General features: G+C 38.6%; 2 protein-coding genes and 1 non-coding gene across 7 annotated transcripts in view; 1 reads left to right on the forward strand and 2 right to left on the reverse strand.

The window, feature by feature from the left end:
- Positions 1-14,471, reverse strand: part of TPR (translocated promoter region, nuclear basket protein) — a 59,533-nt gene extending 45,062 nt beyond the window's left edge. For both annotated transcript variants that reach the window (XM_037145705.2, XM_037145704.2), the window contains exons 1-13: positions 14,313-14,471; positions 13,645-13,947; positions 12,950-13,054; positions 11,083-11,156; positions 9,802-9,898; positions 8,412-8,515; positions 7,913-8,077; positions 7,366-7,458; positions 6,879-6,959; positions 6,711-6,798; positions 3,845-3,985; positions 3,328-3,419; positions 2,864-3,061 (exon numbers count right to left, since the gene is read on the reverse strand). In XM_037145705.2, the coding sequence (XP_037001600.2) occupies positions 2,864-3,061; positions 3,328-3,419; positions 3,845-3,985; positions 6,711-6,798; positions 6,879-6,959; positions 7,366-7,458; positions 7,913-8,077; positions 8,412-8,515; positions 9,802-9,898; positions 11,083-11,156; positions 12,950-13,054; positions 13,645-13,947; positions 14,313-14,382 (1,611 nt within the window). In that variant the 5' untranslated portion in view covers positions 14,383-14,471. The remainder of the gene's footprint in view (positions 1-2,863; positions 3,062-3,327; positions 3,420-3,844; positions 3,986-6,710; positions 6,799-6,878; positions 6,960-7,365; positions 7,459-7,912; positions 8,078-8,411; positions 8,516-9,801; positions 9,899-11,082; positions 11,157-12,949; positions 13,055-13,644; positions 13,948-14,312) is intronic.
- On the reverse strand, positions 2,456-2,589 carry LOC119049722 (small nucleolar RNA SNORA66). The gene has a single exon (XR_005082592.2). It is a non-coding gene; the product is annotated as a small nucleolar RNA SNORA66 (small nucleolar RNA).
- Positions 14,472-14,532: 61 nt separating the features above from the next.
- The window catches only part of ODR4 (odr-4 GPCR localization factor homolog), a 31,213-nt gene continuing 26,550 nt past the window's right edge, over positions 14,533-19,195 (forward strand). For 3 of the 4 annotated variants that reach the window (XR_008390295.1, XM_053658493.1, XM_053658498.1), the window contains exons 1-2: positions 14,533-14,673; positions 17,927-18,047. Coding sequence is in view for 3 of the 4 variants with exons in the window: in XM_053658493.1 (XP_053514468.1) it covers positions 17,949-18,047 (99 nt within the window). In the remaining variant the exon portion in view is untranslated. The remainder of the gene's footprint in view (positions 14,674-17,926; positions 18,048-19,195) is intronic. The other variant, XM_053658494.1, reaches the window with a different exon arrangement.

Below are 19,195 nucleotides of genomic sequence, written 5' to 3' on the forward strand. Positions count from 1 at the left end.
CTCCTGCTATTGGCTTCTCGTGAGCATAGGCCAGGGTGCTACAAAAACATCTTCCAGTGCGCCAGACAGCCACGGCAAAGAACTAGGCCACAGTGTCAACAGCACCAAAAAACTGGGCCAATCACGTGTGACACATTGATCACAGTACAGTTTCCATATACTGCACAAATCATTTCTTGTGTTTCAGCTGCGTTTTTACCTTTCTTGAAATATGAAAGAATATGCCAAAAATGTTTTCTTCCATCTTTAATATTAAAATGGCTGCACAAAAATTCACCAGTTTTGCTACTTTTTTTAAAAAATGCACACTATTATCACAGTACAGTCTAAGAAAATTGTTTCAAACGAAGTTACAGTCACCACCAGAGCCATCCTATGGAAAAAACTGAACAAACTTTTTTGGCCAACCCAATATGAAAACATGTATTTCTTAGTATCTCGATAATTGCTCATTATAATGTTCATCACTACATAAAAACAATGGGCAATGTGCCCCTTTCCCCAAATTAACCGTCACAATCTTATAGCCACGCCACCACATTAAATAATCTCAAAAGTTTTGTTACTAAGACAAAAACAAAGGACAATATTACAAAGGTAATTTATTACTCTGGTGACCTGAAAATAAATACCAAATTAAGTAAAAAATGTTGGGTAAGATGCATAAAAAACTTGATTTTGTAAAAAACACATTAGGAATTAATTCTAAATAATCAGTAGCAAATGTTACGAAGCTATCGAGAAACACAAAAGAACAACAAAACACGCAGTGACATACGTAGTGCTCTGCCGAGTTCTGCATCACAGGACTAGGAGGGGTTTAGGGGCAGTTTTAAGGAGCCTCATATATGCCCAAAATACCTTTGAGACATTATGTGTTACTTTATATTCATACAGATTTGGCTTTATAATGTATTGTTTGCAAATAAAAAAATTAAAAATACTATTCAAGTAAAATATGGCTCATATTTATCCTGGTGTTTTAAGTAGTGCACTGCCCTAACAGTGTGTATAAACCAATTTCAAAAACAACTAGTATATGACAAAATGAAACAAGTGAACATTCATGAACTACTCCAATAATACAAATCTACTGATTTCACAATGGGATTAATTAAGATGTCGAGGAAGGAAGTTATTGGTTATAAAACCCTAAAACTCTAACAAATAGTCATCACAGAGTCTAGACTGAAGAACACATGGGGCACATTACAGACAGATTTACCTAACACTGGTGAAGAACAGCTTTTCCCATAATTAACAGCTACTTTTTTCTGACTCAAAGCCCCCCTGTCTCACCATCTATCCCCTTCAGACTATAAGCTCCAGACAAAATGCTCACTCTCAGCAGTGGAAAAACTCAACTTCTAGTTAGATCTAAGGGATCCCTTTTCAAACCAGATGAAGAACAGGGGTGTCAAAAAGCCAATATTCTGGTTGAAGCAAAACTGGTAGATGTCATTTGATTCAGGAGACAATTAGGTATATCCCGATTTAAACTGCTATTTAAATTGTAATAGCAATAAAAGTTTAAGTCTGAGTGAAGGATACAACTTATTTGTACTAGGAAAGGAAGGGTGGGTGGGTGGGAGGGAAGGAGGAACGAAAGAAAAGGAGGAATGAAGAAAATTGATCAGTCGAGAATAGCAGATACAAACTGATTTAATTGCATTTCCTCAAAAAACCTTATTTAATAAATCTTAAAGATTTCTCAGTAATAGTAATAGGTGTGCCCTAAATGTAAAATTACTAGACTATACTCTTATTTCATTATTATGTATTTTTTTAATAAAACTTAATCTATGTTGTATTTTTTTTAAAGATTTTATTTATTTATCTTTAGAGGGAAAGGAAAGGAGAGAGGGAGAGAAACATCAATGTATGGTTGCCTTTCATGTGTCCCCTACTGGGAACCGGCCTGCAACCTCGGGTATGTGCCCTGACTGGGAATCGAACCGCGACTGTTTGGTTTACAGGCCTGCGCTCAATCCACTGAGCTACACCAGCCAGGGCTTTCATTATTATGTATTAAAAAGCAATCTTAAAAGGTAAAATACATTTATGAATTTCCTTGATGGTTCTGACATGTAAAGAAACAGTAACAAAATAATATATATAGCCTGGCCAATGTGGCTCCGTTGGATGGAGCATCGTCCCATAAACCAGAAGGCTGTGGGTTCCATTCCCAGTCAGGGCACATGCCTAGACTGTAGGCTTGGTTCCCGGTTGGGGGCACGTTCAGGTGGCAACCCACTGATGTTCCTCTAGAATCAATGCTTTTCTCTTTCTCTCTCTGGAATCATTGGATACATCCTTGAGCGTGGGTTTAAAAAAATTAAAAGACAGATAATGTATATGAAGATTTGCCAGACTATCAAATGGTATAAAAATGTTCTTCCCTAAGGTGAAACAATTTTATCATTTCTAGACACAAGTATCATGCTTTTTTTTTTTACATTGTACTAGGATAGAATGGAGCACCTCAGTAGCTTCTGAGGCTAATACATTTCTATCACCACCATTTAGCAAACCTGTCTCAAACACCCTCACTTCGGCAGGATCATGCGGAGTTAGTGATCAAGTTTGCACCACAATGTTCGACAACACAAGACTGTGCTAAATTTAGAAGTATTCTATTACAAAGACAGACCCGAAGTGGCTATTTACCATCTGCTATGGAACCCGACAGAAACGGTCCTAAATGTCCTAGAAAACATAGAAGGTTCTCACAATTCTAGCCAAATGAAGGTAGAATATTTTGTCATTACAGTTCTCTCATAATGTAATGACAAACTTTAACATGTCTAAACACTGTTTCTTACATGTATTTTTCCCAGAGCCCAAATTTAGGAATGGAACTAACCTTCATAGCTTGTTCAAGTTTAACTGATAAACTTGCCACGGCTTTCTGTGCCCGTTCATACTCCTCCCGCTGGCGTTTCAAAATCGGTGCTTTGGCTTCAACTTCTTTTACGATTTCATCTAAGTACTTATTAATTCTTTTGTTCTCTAGTTTCTCCAAGAGCAACTGATCCTGAGCTTCCACATAAGCATTATACAACTGAAAGCAGAAGAGGGTTTGTTTCAAATGCAGACATAAGAATATAAGTGTACATATTCTATCTATCTTCATAATGAACACTCATTAGCACTTAAAAAGATGGAAATATTTTCTGTATGTTACACAGAACTAGGAACCAAGAAAGTCTCTCCCAGTATGATATATTTCCGGTACAGATAATTTTCACAGTAGTTTTTCTTAGGACTGAGTTTCGGAGAGAGCTGAGCACTTCTGCTGAAGGGAAAACAGAATGGAACCCCCCTCACCTCAGTCAGCTTCATGCCGGGCTTCACGATCTTGGCTACAGCTGCTGCAGTGGGGGACATGGCTGTGAGCTCTTCTTCAGACAGGATGGCTCCTGTGCCAACACAGAGAAATCGACTGTATTTTGTAAAACTTCAAACTAAAGGCACTAATATGTTTTTCAAATGAGAAGTGACACCTATGGTACATTACATGTAAATTTCCGCAAAGACCTAAAAATGTCATCAAAGAGTAATGTAACACAACTCAATTCTAAAAATCATGCAGTAAATATAGTTAAAAATATTTGGAAAACTGACACATAATTACATGTGACCAAATAATATTATTCTCTGACAATACAGTAAAAATATGCATGGAATACTACTTTTAAACTACAAATACATTCTAATGCTATAACTCAGTGGAGTTTCCCACATTACAAATGACAGAGAAATTCTATTAGTAAAATTACATGAGAGAGACCCATGTAAGGAAGTGCTAGGATTTCCAGACATTAATAAGCATCTTAATCCATACCTTTACGTTTTGTGGCAGAAAGCAGGTCATTTGCATTCTCTAGTTCCTTCTCCAATTTACCTAATTTCTCAAGCATTTCTTTTTCCATTTGTTCTTTAGATTCCTCTACCTCTAGAAGATGATCTTGAATTGCTTTATTTGCTAAAAACATTTTTAAAGACAATATTGAAATATATAATTAAAATGCTAGAGCTTATGAAATGTAAGAGAATAGTTATTTTTCCCTCCACCAGACAATACTAAATTTTAGACAGACTGCAGTTATCATCCACTGAAAACTCTTGTTTTATTTATAAATCCTGAATGTCCTGGCCTGGCAAATCTATTTCTCCTTTTGATGTCTCCTATCCATAGAGAAATTAAGGGTACTCAAATTGTAAAAAAAGTGCCTCTAAGTATCTCTTTGATTTTATCTGATCTTTAGTCTAAAGCATAGGGAACAACTGAAAAAGATCATACATAAGTAAGTTACATTTCAAAAAAACAGTGAAAATATAAGAAAATCAGACACACTGTGCCTCCTCATACAACTAAAATAAGGACAATTTAAAAACAAAAATACAACCAGTACCGACAGAAAATTGAACTGCGTGGAACTCCACAACCAAGGAGTTAAAGTAGACACATTCGTACAGACCAGGAGGAGGGGCGGAGACAGGCAGCTGGGAAGGAGAGGGCTCCAAGCAGAGTGGCTCGCAGCCCCTGGGTGCGTAAGGCAAGGCCGCAGTGGGTGGACCCCAGCCTCCCAAAGAGGTGGCTGGCAGACCCAGTGAGGCGGTGGATTGTGGAGGGCCACAGCACGCAAGGCTAAGCAAGGCGGCTGGCAGGCTGGGCGGTCCCTAATTCGAACATGCGCAGATAAACCAGGCAGAGCTGGGGAGTGAGGCAGACCCAGGGTCCCAGCTCCGGGAAATAAAGCCTCAAAACACCGACTGAAAACAGCTTTGGGGGTTGAGATGTCAGGAGAGACTCCCAGCCTCATAGGAGAGTTCACTGGAGAGACCCACAGGATCCCAGGACTTACACAAACCTACCCACTCGGTAATCAGCACCAGAAGGACCCAATTCGCTTGCAGGAAGTGGCGGAAGTGACATGGGGGAAGTGACACCTGGCATAGAGCCTAGCAAGTGCCTTTGTTCCCTCTTGGACCCCGCCCCCACACACAGCATCACAACCCTGTGAAGCAGGTTGCTCTACCCAGTGAACACCTAAGGCTCTGCCCTTCACTACATAACAGGCGTGTCAAGACAAAGAAAAATGGCCCAAAGGAAAGATCAGATCAATGCTCCAGAAAAACAAACAACTAAGCGATGAAGACATAGCCAACCTATCAGATGCACAGTTCAGAACACTGGTAATCAGGATGCTCAAAGAATTGGTTAAATTTGGCTGCAAATTAGATGAAAATATGAAGGCTATGCTAAGTGAAATAAAGGAAAATGTACAGGGAACCAATAGTGATGGGAAGGAAACTGGGACTCAAATCAATAAAGTGGACCAGAAGGAAGAAAGACACATCCAATCAGAAAAGAACAAAGAAACAAGAATAAAAAAAATGAGGAGAGGTTTAGGAACCTCCAGGACATTTTTAAACATTCCAACATCTGAATTATAGGGGTACCAGAAGGAGAAGAGGAGGCGCAACAAGTGGAAAAGTTATGTAAAAATGTAATAAAGGAGAACTTCCCCATTCTGGTTAAGAAAAGAGACTTCCACGAAGTCCAGGAAGCTCAGAGTCCCAAACAAGTTGGACCCACCCAAGGAGGAACACACCAAGGCACATCATAATTACATTAACCAAGATTAAAGATACGGAGATAATCTTAAAAGCAGCAAGACAAAGGAGAGAGTTACCTACAAAGGAGTGCCCATAGGACTGTCAGCTGATTTCTCAAGAGACCTTATAGGCAAGAAGGAGCTGGAAAGAAATATTCCAAGACATAAAAGGCAAGAACCTATATCCAAGATTGCTCTATCCAGCAAAGCTTTCATTTAGAATGGAAGGGCAGGTAAAGTGCTTCTCAGATAAAGTCAAGTTCAAGGAGTTCATCATCACCAAGCTCTCATTATATGAAATGTTAAAGGGACTTATCTAGGAAAAAGAAGATTAAAAAAAAAATGTACAAAAAACCCCCCAAAACCAAAAACAAAAAAACATGTACAGTAAAATGACAGCAAACTCACAATAGTTAACCATACCTAAAACAAAAACAAACAAAGCAAACAACTAAAACAGGAACAGAACTACAGAAATGGAGAACACATGGAGGGTTAGCAACAGGGGAGTGGGAGGAGAAGAGAGGGGGAAAAGGTACAGAGAATAAGTAGCATAGACGGTAGGTAGAAAATAGACAGGGGGAGGGTAAGAATAGTATGGGAAATGTAGAACCCAAGAACTTAAAAGTATGACACATGGACATGAACTAAGGAGGATGTGGGTGGGGGAGGGTGTGCAGGGAAATGAAGGGGGGAAATGGGCCAACTATAATAGCATAATCAATAAAATATATTAGAAAGAAAAGAAAATCAAAGACTTCAAAATACACTACTTATAATTTAAGTTAGTCTTTCTTATGGATTAAGAGAGTACCCAAACTATAAACCCACATGTATTAATCAAAATATTTTAAAGATGGAAGAAAAACTATTAAAAATTATATTATACATAAGCTTCTTAGCTGAACAAAAGAGAAAAACACTGTATTTTTAAATACACTATTTTCTGCAAATCCAGAATCTTTTATACTAAAATTTGTGTCCCTATGTAGTTAATCTAACTTCTAAATCCAACAAGCTACAAAAAGGTAAAGAAAAAAGTACCTTCTACCTAAAAACAAAATCATCTTCCTGTAATTGAAGAGTTACCTTCTCCAGCTTCTTTCAAAAGCTTGTGTAGTTCATCCACTGCGCGGGTCAGCTCATTGCTCTTTGCCTCGGAGTCATCGGCAGCACTCTAAAATTTGACCTTAAAAAGTTAGCAAAAGGTGCAACCAAGTAACATTAGGGCACTAAAATGTGTGGTAGGGTTCCTACCTTGTATAGATTAGAGAGTTTTATGTGAGCATTTAATTCATTGTGGAACTTCTCTTCCATACTGGCCTGTTGTTCCTTGGCCTGAAACAAACCAACCAACCCATTACAGCAGACACACTTGAACTGAATTTAGAATGATTCAAACACCAAGATAAAAAAACAAAACAAAACATTTCTATATACAAATAAAATTAAAATCTTAAATTAAAATCAGTTCTCATGATAAAGATGAATTACTTTAAGGATAAATAGCAATGATATCTTTATCTAAAAATGAAATACTTAAAATAATATTAGAATTAATGACACTCATTTTGAGACATTACTTTGGATACAGCATGTAACTCTCACATAGGATTAAGGTAAGGGTCCTGACTATATTATAGTGCGGGGAGCAGTACAAACCGTAAAGCAGCTTCATCAAATAACACTTTCGTAACTGCTGTAGCATTTTTGTAAGACAGACAGTTTATAGTGGTCACTGTACCTCTTTCAGTTTGGTCAACAGATCCTCTACGTGCTTCTGCAGATTCTCATTTGATGTTTTCAAGCTGTTCATCTGTTCTTCCATCCTAGTAACCTAGAAACGAAAGGTGGAGTCAGACAGGGGAGAATGTTGTTGTATTAACTGAAATTACTTTGATATTAAGTTTAGCTGCCAACTAAGCACAAAATAATTCCTCACGCCCTAAAAAGCATTACATATAAAATGTGGATATTTGAGAAAATGAAAATAATAGCTCACAAGCAAACATGTTTGGATTTAGTTCACAAAAACCTATGACCACTTCTTAAACACATCTTAGAAAAGATATACCATAAGAGAGTAGTACTACCAAAATTCAACAAAGAATATCACAAATTTTATTTAAAAGCAACTGATTAATTTTCTGGGCAAAATGTTTATGAGTTATGTCATCCATATTTGACCTTAATCCTGCACTTACTCTTGCATGCCACTAAGTAACTGTTTAATAAATTGCCACACAAATATAAATTGTAACTAATATGAAGATACAATTTTACTAACATACCTCTTCTTTTTTGTTTTCAAGGTTACATTTAAGCTCTAGAATCTCATTTCCTTTTTCTCTGCCAAGAGCCAGAAGTTCATCAGTTTTGGTTTTTAACTCTGTATTCAGCCACGTATTTTGATTTTGTAGTAATTCCTTTTCTTGCTCCAAACGTTTTTCTCGATACTAAAGAAATTCCCCAAAAATAGCATTTATATTTACAGTAAAGAATAATACATCATTATTAAAATTTTTTTTTCTGCAACCAAGGAACATAGGCAGAATTTTATGTTATAATACAAATAAGAATCTGCAAGAATTCTTAACAGAAAACATAATCAGATAAGAAGAAACTTAAATATCACATAAACAAAACAGTTCAACTAACACTGCCTTAATCCTTAATTCCCTGACATTCAAAAACACAGCTTTAATTACCTTATAAATGACTGGCCTAAATTTAATTTAGGTGAATTTTAAGCAAAAATTTTATGTTGTGTGTTATGAATTGTTAACTTGCCTTGACAGAAACATCAGAAGCTTGAAGTTCATCCAATTTTAACTGAAGTTCCCCCTTTGTTGCATTGCTTTCTTTAAGTTTCTCAGTTAAACGTTTAACATCCTCTAGAAAGGTCAGAAGAGAATTTGAAAATAGTAATTATTTATTGCTGAGAAGAACTAAACATCAAAAATGCATTAAATCTAGGGATACAAACAATTAATACTAAGCAAGTGCCCATATTTTTCGGACTATAAGACTCACCTTCCCCTCCACCCTTCTCCCAAATTTGGGAAGGAATGATGGTTGTTAATGCTGCTGTTTAGTTCTGTTTACATTTACTAGGTGAAATATTATGTTATTTGTTATTAAATATTTTACATTTTTTTGCTTGCTTCAAAATTTTTTCCCTATTTTCCTCCTCTAAAACCTAGGTGCATCTTATGGTCCGAAAAATACGTCGTTCTCAACTCCTCCTCTATTTTCATTTATTTCTGCCGTACTGAATTATAATTGTTTTGAATAAATGATAAAGAAGCCAAGTTACTGCCCTCAACCAACAATTTAAATTACACTGGTTATTTTATTTAAATGTAGCATCTTAAGTTAAATATACAAAACTAACATTAACTTTTCTGTTATATAATGAAAAGTCCGTTAAAATTTCACAAGTAGCTTACCTGTTAAGTAAAAGAAAAAAAAAGAAATATATATATACAAAGAGCTTCCATTCAAAACAATCAGCGTATATACGCTTACTTTTCTTTATGTTCCTTACATCAAGGTTTTTATGAAAAAATAAAATTAAATAAAAATCGACTAACTTTTATCTACCCATCAGCTGATCATAATCAACAAACACTTTGAAGTAACTTTTTCCTGAGACTGGAAAAGCCTAGTTAAATGTTATATAACATAAACATCCAGAAGTTTTTCCTTGAACAGCAACGGAACTTTTTAAAACTCTTACAAAAAGTAACCAAAGGGAACTTGATACCATTAAACTGTGTAAGAGTCATGTTCACCTGAATATATCAACTGCATTATATATTATGGTCTACATGTTTACACACTGTTTCCCTGCCTCCTAACTACTTCAGTGCACGTCTTTAAATACAGGCTCTCATTTCAGGTTCCTATATTGAATGGTTGTGGACAGTTTATACTAGCAAAGGTTCATACATAAATTAAAGTTCAGCCTCGATAAACGAACATTTAAACTGCCAACTTGGTATTATTAATTTTTGATAATGATCTAAAGATAAGTGAGTGGGAGAAACAATAGGCTATTACCCTGAACTGTATTCTGACCTATAATAACTAAATACCACAGGCCTGGACAGGGAATCAATTCCTAGCATCGTTAGAAGAAAAGGAAGAGAGCAAAGTTGGAGGCTAAAGCACTTCATACCTGTTACATATTCAAGTTCTTGAGACAGTCTCTCATTGGTCCTAATTAAGTCTCTTTTCTCAGCTTCTAATTCTTCCTTTGTCCTTGTAAATTGGCTCTGTCATACAGAGGAATAAGCATAATACATAAATAAGAAAAAAAATCAAGCTCCTCAATCAATACAGGAACTTGAATAAGAAACTGTCACTTTAGTTAATGATAGCTAAGATTTAAAGACTGCTGGTTTTCTTTATCCTATAACTCACACAGCAAAAAGTTTAAAAATCACCTATCCTCTCGACATTTCTGTTCATGTTTTAGATTTTTAAAACTTATTTTTCCTTGGCTCATGAAAAAACTCCTCATGTCACTGTCATCTGGAAGTGTCCTACTTAAACACGCTGGGGATTTTTTTTGAACCAAGGTGTAAATACATATTTATACCTTGAATCAAGTTCTATTACCCTTTCCCAATATTTTTTATATATCAAGTACCTTTCAATTAAAAAAACAAAAAAAAGAGTCTAAGGTTCAATCTGGTTAAAGAATCACTGGACACCCCTGACTGGTACAGCCCAGTAAGCTGGGCATCCTTCTGCAAAGTGAAAAGTTGCCGATTAGATTCCTGGTCAAGCCAGGTCCCCGGATGGGGGGTGCATAAGAGACAACCAATTGATGTTTCTCTCCCTCTCTTCCAGTCTCTAGAAAAAAATACAAAACCTTAAAAACAAAACATCACTAGATATAATCACTTCATTAAACAAACGGGTCAACAGCCCCTGTTAATCGCATTCAATTTGTTATTCATACCACTACGCTAAGGAAATGATTTCTGGTGTGGATCCACCCATATTCCCAGCAGTATCACAACACTTGAAATAATGCCTAGGCAAGAGTAATCATCAAACAGATAATTTCTAAGAGAAAGGAAAGATGAAAGGCAGGTGGATAAGTGGATGAGTGGGTGGATGAACTTATAAATATCTATACTACGTCTAATTCTGTGGCACTTTACTTATAATAAGAATTTAATAAGATTAGAACCTAAAAGCATCGAAGCTAAAAAAAAAAGTTTTTTGAATATCAAGTACCAATATATTCTAATGAGTAAAAGAAATGTGCAATCAATAAAACATATATTCAATTAAGAAATTTATGTATACATGTTTTTGTTAGTAGCTTCTCTTAATAGAACATATTTTAGCTTGTTGTTGACTACGTAACTAATAAAGAAAATCAGAATAGAAAACTTCCTCAAGTATCATGTATACAATTAGCTTTATTCATAGGAAGAACATTTACCTGAATGGCAACATTTCGATCCTGAGCAAATTCAAGTTCTTTGTTTTTCTCAGTTAGTGCCTTCAGCTGACTGTCTGGAGAAAAGGAGTTTTATAATTATACACACAAAGGCTTAAAACTCGCAATGACAGGTTTTATCCGACTGCCACCCATACACGCTTTAAAAATAAGAAACTGAGTCTTAGAAACACTGAGTTATACTATGTATTCCACATTCATAAATATATCCCAAACTTACTGTACTTCTAGACCGAATTTTAAAATAAGCCATCTTATCTCCCAAATTGCACTTATCATTCTAGCAAACTTATGGTAAAAAACATATGAATTTCCTTAAGCAAAGACATCTTCTAAGTAAATTATAAAAAGAGTGAATCATATATATAAACAAGGAAATGAAGTAGAAAAATATCAAGAAACAACATTTAAATTATATAAAATATACACAGAATAAATCACAATAATCAATACTATAATTGCAATTCAGTTTATTTATCACTCCAAAGAGAGCCTTTAACATGGAAGAAAATTATGCTCGATACTGAGTTATCAATCCCACCATATCCACTTATAACGGGCTCTCTCCTTATGCAGTTTCTCTTCTAAACAGGTAATTAGGAAACACTGCACTTCCTAAAGCTTTTCTTCCATTAGGACTCACCTATATTATATGCCAGCAACTGAATGAGCAAAGATGTTACTACTTACTATACTTTCAGTCTTAAGTTCTATTTAAACAATTAGTTGGTTAAAAGAAAAAACCCTGCTAAATTTTCTATTTTGCTTTAAGGTTATTTACTGCTTCCAAACTTACAGATCCAGAATGATAAACCAAAAAAATGCAAAAGTAACTGTACACGTCAGATTTCTTTGTAGGTTTATCCCCATCTTCCCCTCCCTCTCGCTTTTCCAGATCTCAGGCAAGCAGCTATAGTCGAGTAATTTTTCTGAAATTCTTTACCATCACTACTGTACAGGCCACGTTGATTGTGTCAAGGCAACAGGATGTACAAATAATAAACAGGATCTAACTACTCGGTAAGTATTTATGCCCTTCTTAACATGTAGCCACACCATACCATTATATGTCCAATGTTTTAAAAATGAATTGTGCTGAAACTAGCTGGAAAAAAAGTTATGACCCAAACAGCCAATGAACAAGAACCTGGTTAATACAGAAAGTTGACGTTTTTAAGCATTCTTGTCATTACTTTTCTGAATTCCCCAACTGAAATCTAGATGTACCTAGTAACGGGTATGCCCCTACTCCACACAGGTCTTCCCTGACATTTGCTTTCTTCTGCTGCAGACAAAGTAATATACATCCTCCTCCCACAGAATGTCAGACCCTGTGTACCTCCTAGGACTTAATGGTGTGAGAAAAGTAATTAAGGAAATAAACTACTCTTTTTTCACCTGGAATTAGAGTGAAGTAGGAAATACCCTGAGATTAGTTATTTATAAAAGTTATAACCAAGAGAGGTAAAACACAAGTAAGTGTAATGGAACTAATAGGTTTTAAGCTTTCAACACAACAACATAAAAACAAGTCACTCTCCTTACCTTTTCCCTTGTATGACTGCTTTCATTTTTTCAAAAACCCTTCCAACATTCAGACACTGTTATGAGTTAAATGTGGCAGAAGAGCTTTTTAAGAGCAGGCAAAGTTAAAACCCAGACTTCCTGACCATTAAATTCTATGTTCTTTTAGTCTTCGCCAGGAATGAAAAATCAAAACATTACCACACATGAAAGCGATGACACTTGATCAATAGTTTCCTATCAGTAAGTAAATGTTTCCGAAGCATACGAAGGTGCCTGAGATCTTGGCCCTCCAAATATTATAAAGATGTCATTAAACACTTACTGAGCTTCTCCAGCTCCAGCCGCAAGCTTTGGCACTCTCGGGTTTCACTCACAAGTCTCTCCTGACTGTGGGACAGCCTCTTCTCGATCTCGAAGTACTGTTGTTCTACACGAGAGCGGAGAAAAAATATAAAGTCAAACACAAACCCTAGCATAAAGCATGCAAGAAAGCTTTATTAAATGGAGAAAAATCGTATTTAGATTAAAAGCTGCTTTGCTCTAGGGGCTTGAAATAGTCAAAATAACATCTAAAAACATTAAATGGTTAAACTTATGCAAAAACAAATGTGTTAACTTACCGTGGGAAGGGGCCTGAGGATGTGCTGTTTAGCACAGTATCAGACCATTAGACACCATTCAATATTTCCTCAATAAATGAAGTGAGGCTTAGGTAGGGGTTGTGGAGTCTGCAGTCCCGTGTAAATAAACCCAGATCTTCCCAATTTCTTATTATGACACTACCCTCATTACAAAGAAAACGGACCCAAATATGGATTCAGACTTACAGTAACAAATGAACAGAAAGGCTCCTTCGCATCAAACTCTGAGAAGAGCAGGAAGGACAAGGGGCCCACGGTACCGAGGAAGCGATGCTGCCAGTGAAATCGGGGACAGGGCGAACCTTGAAGGGGAAGAGACCCGCCACGGCTGCGGACTCGGGCCCAGAACTAAGGGCGGGAAGTGGATCGTACTCACCGCTCTCCACCTTAAACTTCTCGTGCCGCCCCTTCAGGCCATCGATCTCGGACTGTTGGTCGGCCAGGAACTTTTCGAGTTTGTTCTGGACCGACTTAGGCAGTTTGTTCAGTTCCGAACGCTCCAGGACTTGCTGCAACACCGCCGCCATGTCGGTCGGGCAGGGAGCCACAGCGGCCGATGGAGCAGACACGGAGAAGAAAGGCGAAGGCCAGGAGGACCCCGAAGCCTGGCCTGCCACCTCTGCCACCTCGCTCGCCGGCTCACGCGTGCCGGCCCGCCGGAGACTCCCGCGGCGGGACCCTAAGTAGCAGAGTCTCAGGTTAGCGGCGGTAACAGTAACACTTCAACCTCGGAACCCGGGTGCGCGCGCAACCGCTGGAAGCTGTGCACCTTGGGAGTACGAGTTCGGAGGAGGCCGGTAACGCAACCCGGCACTCGGACTTCCGGTTCCCCTTCCCCTTCCGCTTCAAGCCTCGCAGGATTCTGGGAAATGTATTTTTGTCTCAATGCCCCCGGTGAAGCCAAGTGCGCAAAGCCGCTTCAGCTTCCTCCTTTCTCCCCGCCCCCTGGCGCTCCTAGCCCGGCCGCGTGACCGCTGTCCGCGAGGTGGCGCCGTAGAGTACTCGTTAGCCTATGTCCCTCCCCAAAAAGCAAGGCAATCTTACCGTCTAAGCTTCGGGATGCCATGGGGAGTCCTCTTTGGCGGTTTCTAGACACTGAGCCACTAGAGGGCATTGGTCCCGGCAGGGCCGGACCGCAAGCACCGGGCTCACGCCAAGCTCACAACGGTGCCCGGAAGGGGGCGGGGTGGCGACCGCAGTGGCTTTGGCCGAGGCGCTGCGGTGCAGGCAGGGGGCAAGTGGCGTCATCAGGCTGCGCCACCCAACTCGGAGGGAGACCCAGGGTTTGGAGTGGGAAGTGAGGTGTGGGAAGTCTGTCGCTTTCTGATGAGTTCATTGGCCGCTGGAGACTGGTACTTGAACCCTAAACTCACTTCTCAGGTGGGTCTATCGGCCACGCGTCCAGGTGAGTTAGTTTAAGGATGTTTGTAATTCGTGTGTGTATGTGTGTGCTCTTGGACACAGCTTTCTATCTGAAGGAAGAAAGAGACTATAGGAAACATATGGGCAGACACTACGGAATAACTCACTCCAATCATATTACGACAAACTCACCTTATTCGAAATGCTTATTTAGATGCCGTGTGTGTGTTCGTGTGTGTGTGTGTGTGTGTGTGTGTGTGTGTGTGTGTGTAACAGTGATGTGTAACAGGAATTTAAGGAGCCTGGTTCATTTTTAAGGAAGAAGGTTTTTAAAAGAAGCCAGGAGAAGTTTGAACTCACAGAATCCTGAAATTACATAGGTTTTCAGACCTGTTCTGATCCAAAATCTTTACTTTGTAAACTACGTAATCAGAGTGCAGGGAAATTGAATGGTCTCGTTACAGCGTTTGGACAACTTGCAAAGATGCGAACACACAGCATTTCGGGAAAATTGAGCTGTGTAAGGCAGGGCTGTCCTACCCGCCAACGCGCCCGCGGGCCGCATGCAGCCCAGGGTGGCAGTGAATGTGGCCCAGACACAAAACCGTAAATTTACCTAACACATGATGAGGGGCGTGTGCGTGTGTGTGAGGGTGTGTGATTACGTGTCGCAATATATTTAACATGTGGCCCAGAGACGCCAAAAGGTTGGACACCTCTGGAAAGCAAGACCTACCTTTTTAGTAGTGTACTTTGTAAAATAAGGTTTGTTATATTTAAAAGTTTTAAAGGAACACTGGGGGGGGGGGAAATCTGACATTCAACCAGATTTTATAACCCAATACATTTTCATCTTCCTATTGCATTCAGTTTCTTATACATTAACATGGCTGGTAGGTGACACCTTGGAAGACATATGATTAGAAAGTTACATACCATAACTTTGTGTTCGCTCTCACGGCTGTTTCCTCCAAGGATTAGGAAGTTTTGGGCCAGAAGGACAGGAGTCGCCTCAACCAGCTCGGGTCGATCGGTCAGGTCCCCGATTCAGGTCCCAGGGGAAGGCGACAGGGGATTGAGAAATCGAGACAATCAGAGCGGGGTCAGGTGGAGTCCCTTCTCTGGGATGCAGAGGAGGGAACTGTTTGTTGGTGAAGTCAGGCTGTATATATTGAGCCAGCTTTGAAGCAGAGGGTGAGAAAGACAAACCACCAGGCCAGGTACATTTTATTTCTTAAGAACATTTGCTGCTCCTTGGTACAGTGATATAGCAAAGCAGCCAAGTCATTCTTTCCTTACAACAATCTATCAGGCAGTCTTTTGTGGACTAGGGCAGATGTGCCGAACCCAAGGCCTGCTTTCAGCTCCCTTGGCACACATCATCCTGCTTGGCTCTCCCCAGGAGTAGCATAGTATGATGAAGCAGAGGAAAGTTTAATACGTAGAAATGCATACAGACCTTAAGTCACTACTAAAAGTGGAAAGCTCTTACCTGCATAGAGGTATGAATGATTTAGACAAGATCTATGTAGACTCAATCCAAACAGAAATGCTGTGCAAAACCCACTTATTTGCACGGTCGTCAGAAAAGAGGTAGGAAGTAATTTAATGCATTTCCAGGCAGAACTGAACAGGCTCTTTGGAAAAACAAAAACAAAACAGCATCCAGTAGGCCATTTCAAACTGGCACTGATTCTCTGGGCTTTAGTATTAGATAAGGCAAAATCACTGGACGTGGCAGCTTCCTGGTGTTGGACATGCCGCCCCAGCACGTCTGCAGTTGCCTGGACTGTGTTGTACTAAGACTGAAATTATGTGTAGAACTCAGACGACTTATTTCTATGCGGAATGCTGCCTCTGTGTTCCTGCAGTCTTTTATAGCTTTTATAACAGTTTTGAATATCATCTCTCTTTACATTTTTGTCTCCCACAGTGGGTGTGAACTCCTTGAGATCATCATTCATTACGGCCTAGCTCTTTTAGTCGCTATCTTTGTATTTTAGCTACAGAAAATCAAATCAAAGTAACATCAACCAGTAGGAGGAACACACTGGTTCTCATCCACAGTCAGGAGTTACCCTTTGGTATCGTTTAATAGAGAGACTGGGTGTGATTCCTCAGTGTGAGCATAGTTTTGAGGGGTTTTTTTTAACTGTTTTAGGAAGCACCACATTTTTATTAACGCAACGTTCAAGATTTGGAATTAAGCATACATTCTAATTTGTTCTGTGATACAAATCTCTTGACTCCTTTGCTTTATCTTCTTCAACTCCAAAGTCAGTAAATAGAATTACGTTAAAAGAAATTTAGAAGAAAGTAGTTCAATAATAAGGTTTTGGTCAAAATAATTATTTGGTAAGAAATGAATTTTAGTCACTTTTCTGACAAACTAGTATCTTTGCAGCATCGCTTCAAGAAGTCTTTGAAGAGAAGTTTTATAATCTCTTTTTATTCAGAATTTTTGTTGGTTTTGAAGGATTTCATATTTGTTTTATCCCTTGTTTCATTGTTTTCAAATGTTGTTACCCTCCCCTATTTTTATTAGTCATATTGTTATTTTATAAATCAATGAGCATGTTGTATGTCAGAGTTACAAAACAGATGAGCACAATATTTAAGGGCATGAATTCTAGCACCAGAATGAGTTTAAACCTCACCTTGGCCACTTCTCAGCCTTGTCACTTGGGCAAGTTACATTCCCTTTCTTTGTTTCAGTAGAAGTTATACAAATGTTTGCTATTATTGCACTGCTATTTATCTGTTACCTCTTGTGCTGTGAGTTACTCAGGAGCAGAGATCAAGTATTATCTTTGTACCATCCCTCTAGGCAGAGTTTTTAGCACATAGTAGTTCTTCACTGTGTGGTTATTGAGTGAATGAATTTGATTCTTCTCACCTCCCAGTGAGGAAATGAAAAGTTACATCTCTGTATGAGAAATGCAGGTGCTGAGGCTCAGCCATAGATTATCAGAGATAACTAAGGAGCAGTGTATCTGAAATGAGAAGTCACGTGTGTTGACTGCTAATTTCGGGTCCTCTCCCTTGTCCTCAGTATGTAAGTAAGTCTCATCTCATATCAGCTCTGATTAGTAGTCGCTTACTGCAGCACCGTGTTGAGAATTCTGAAGCTGCACTTGAACTTTGCAGGTAAGAATACCCTATTTGAGAAGCAATCACTGTAAGTTTTGTGATGGCATTGAAGTAGTACCACTTCTCTATACTTCCCCCACAAGGAAAACATTGAAAGTTATATTTTTTCCTAAAAATACTATGTGTGTGTTTTTTTGGTGATTTAGGAGATTGAATTAGTTATCAGTAATGGGAAGAACCTACATCGTAGAAGAGACCGTTGGCCAGTATCTTTCCAACCTCAATCTCCAAGAAAAGTCTTTTGTCTCCGGTCTTTTAATAGGACAGGTATGTGTCTTTCATGTGTATTTATTGACAGAGCAAATTACCTGTTTACTTAAAGTTGACATAAAAATAAAGCTGATATATGCTATTTAGCAGTAAACTCAAGGTTAGGGGATGGAGGGATAGAATGTAGAAGGAGATTTAAAATGGATTTAAAAAAAAAAATGTGGAGCAACAGTAAGACCAGCCTAGTTCAAGTCAGCACACATTTCTTTTCAAAATTGTAAAAATAATTTATAATGTGAAAACTCCAAAATTAGAATTTTTACTGACAACATTATTTGTATCTGCGTGTGTATGTGTGTTTCCAAGTATATTGTACTCCCATCTAATCTTTATTAATTCCTGGTTATACTATTTTTTATAGAAGTACCTTTTTGACAGTTTTATTCCAGTGCTAGTTCGTCTGAACTCAGACTTGTAGCAACAGTGGTCATATATTTTGTTGCACAGTGTAACACCTATCTTACTGACTTTAAAATGTTGATTCAAAAGAGAGGGTAGGGGAAGGGTTGGGAGAAATTTGAATATGAGTCATATTCTATTTTCCTTATAGAGTTAAGCCTTAAAAATCAACACAAACTGGAATAGAGATTTGAAGTTATTTTAAAAAGCATGAGCACCAACTGAAGTAATATACAAGGAGGACTGGACAGCAATACAAAGTAACGGTGACAACAACAAAAAGAGTTACATAGACAAGCTGCCTACATCCGCCTAAACACACTTACCAAGGAACGCACTAGGCCCAAGGGCGTGGTTTTGAGGCTTAGTAGCAAATAAAGCTCTATTGTAACAATTTTCTTTCTGGACAGTTTATCACGATGGGGTAGAACATTCAAATTACATAATTAACTTTGCTTGTTCTGATTCTATCCACATTCCCAAGCAACCTCCTCTTGCAATTTGATGCCCCACGTTACCTACTTATAAAGAAAGCACTGTCCAGAGGACTCACGTTGCCACAGCCCTTGGTGGTCACAAATCTGATTCCGTAGCCTGTAAGACAGAGGGCAGACCCTGCACCCATCTCCCAGGCAGTGCGGTCCAATGAGGCCTCTCCTTAGGGGGCCGGCTTGACTCTCTTGGCAACAGTCTGCACCTTTTCATTCAGGGTGCTTAGTATCTAATACAGGGCTCTTTTTGCCAGG

This window comes from Artibeus jamaicensis, unplaced genomic scaffold, assembly GCF_021234435.1.
Source record: "Artibeus jamaicensis isolate MK-2021 breed Jamaican fruit bat unplaced genomic scaffold, CSHL_Jam_final contig_2170, whole genome shotgun sequence".
Classification (NCBI taxonomy): domain Eukaryota; kingdom Metazoa; phylum Chordata; class Mammalia; order Chiroptera; family Phyllostomidae; genus Artibeus; species Artibeus jamaicensis.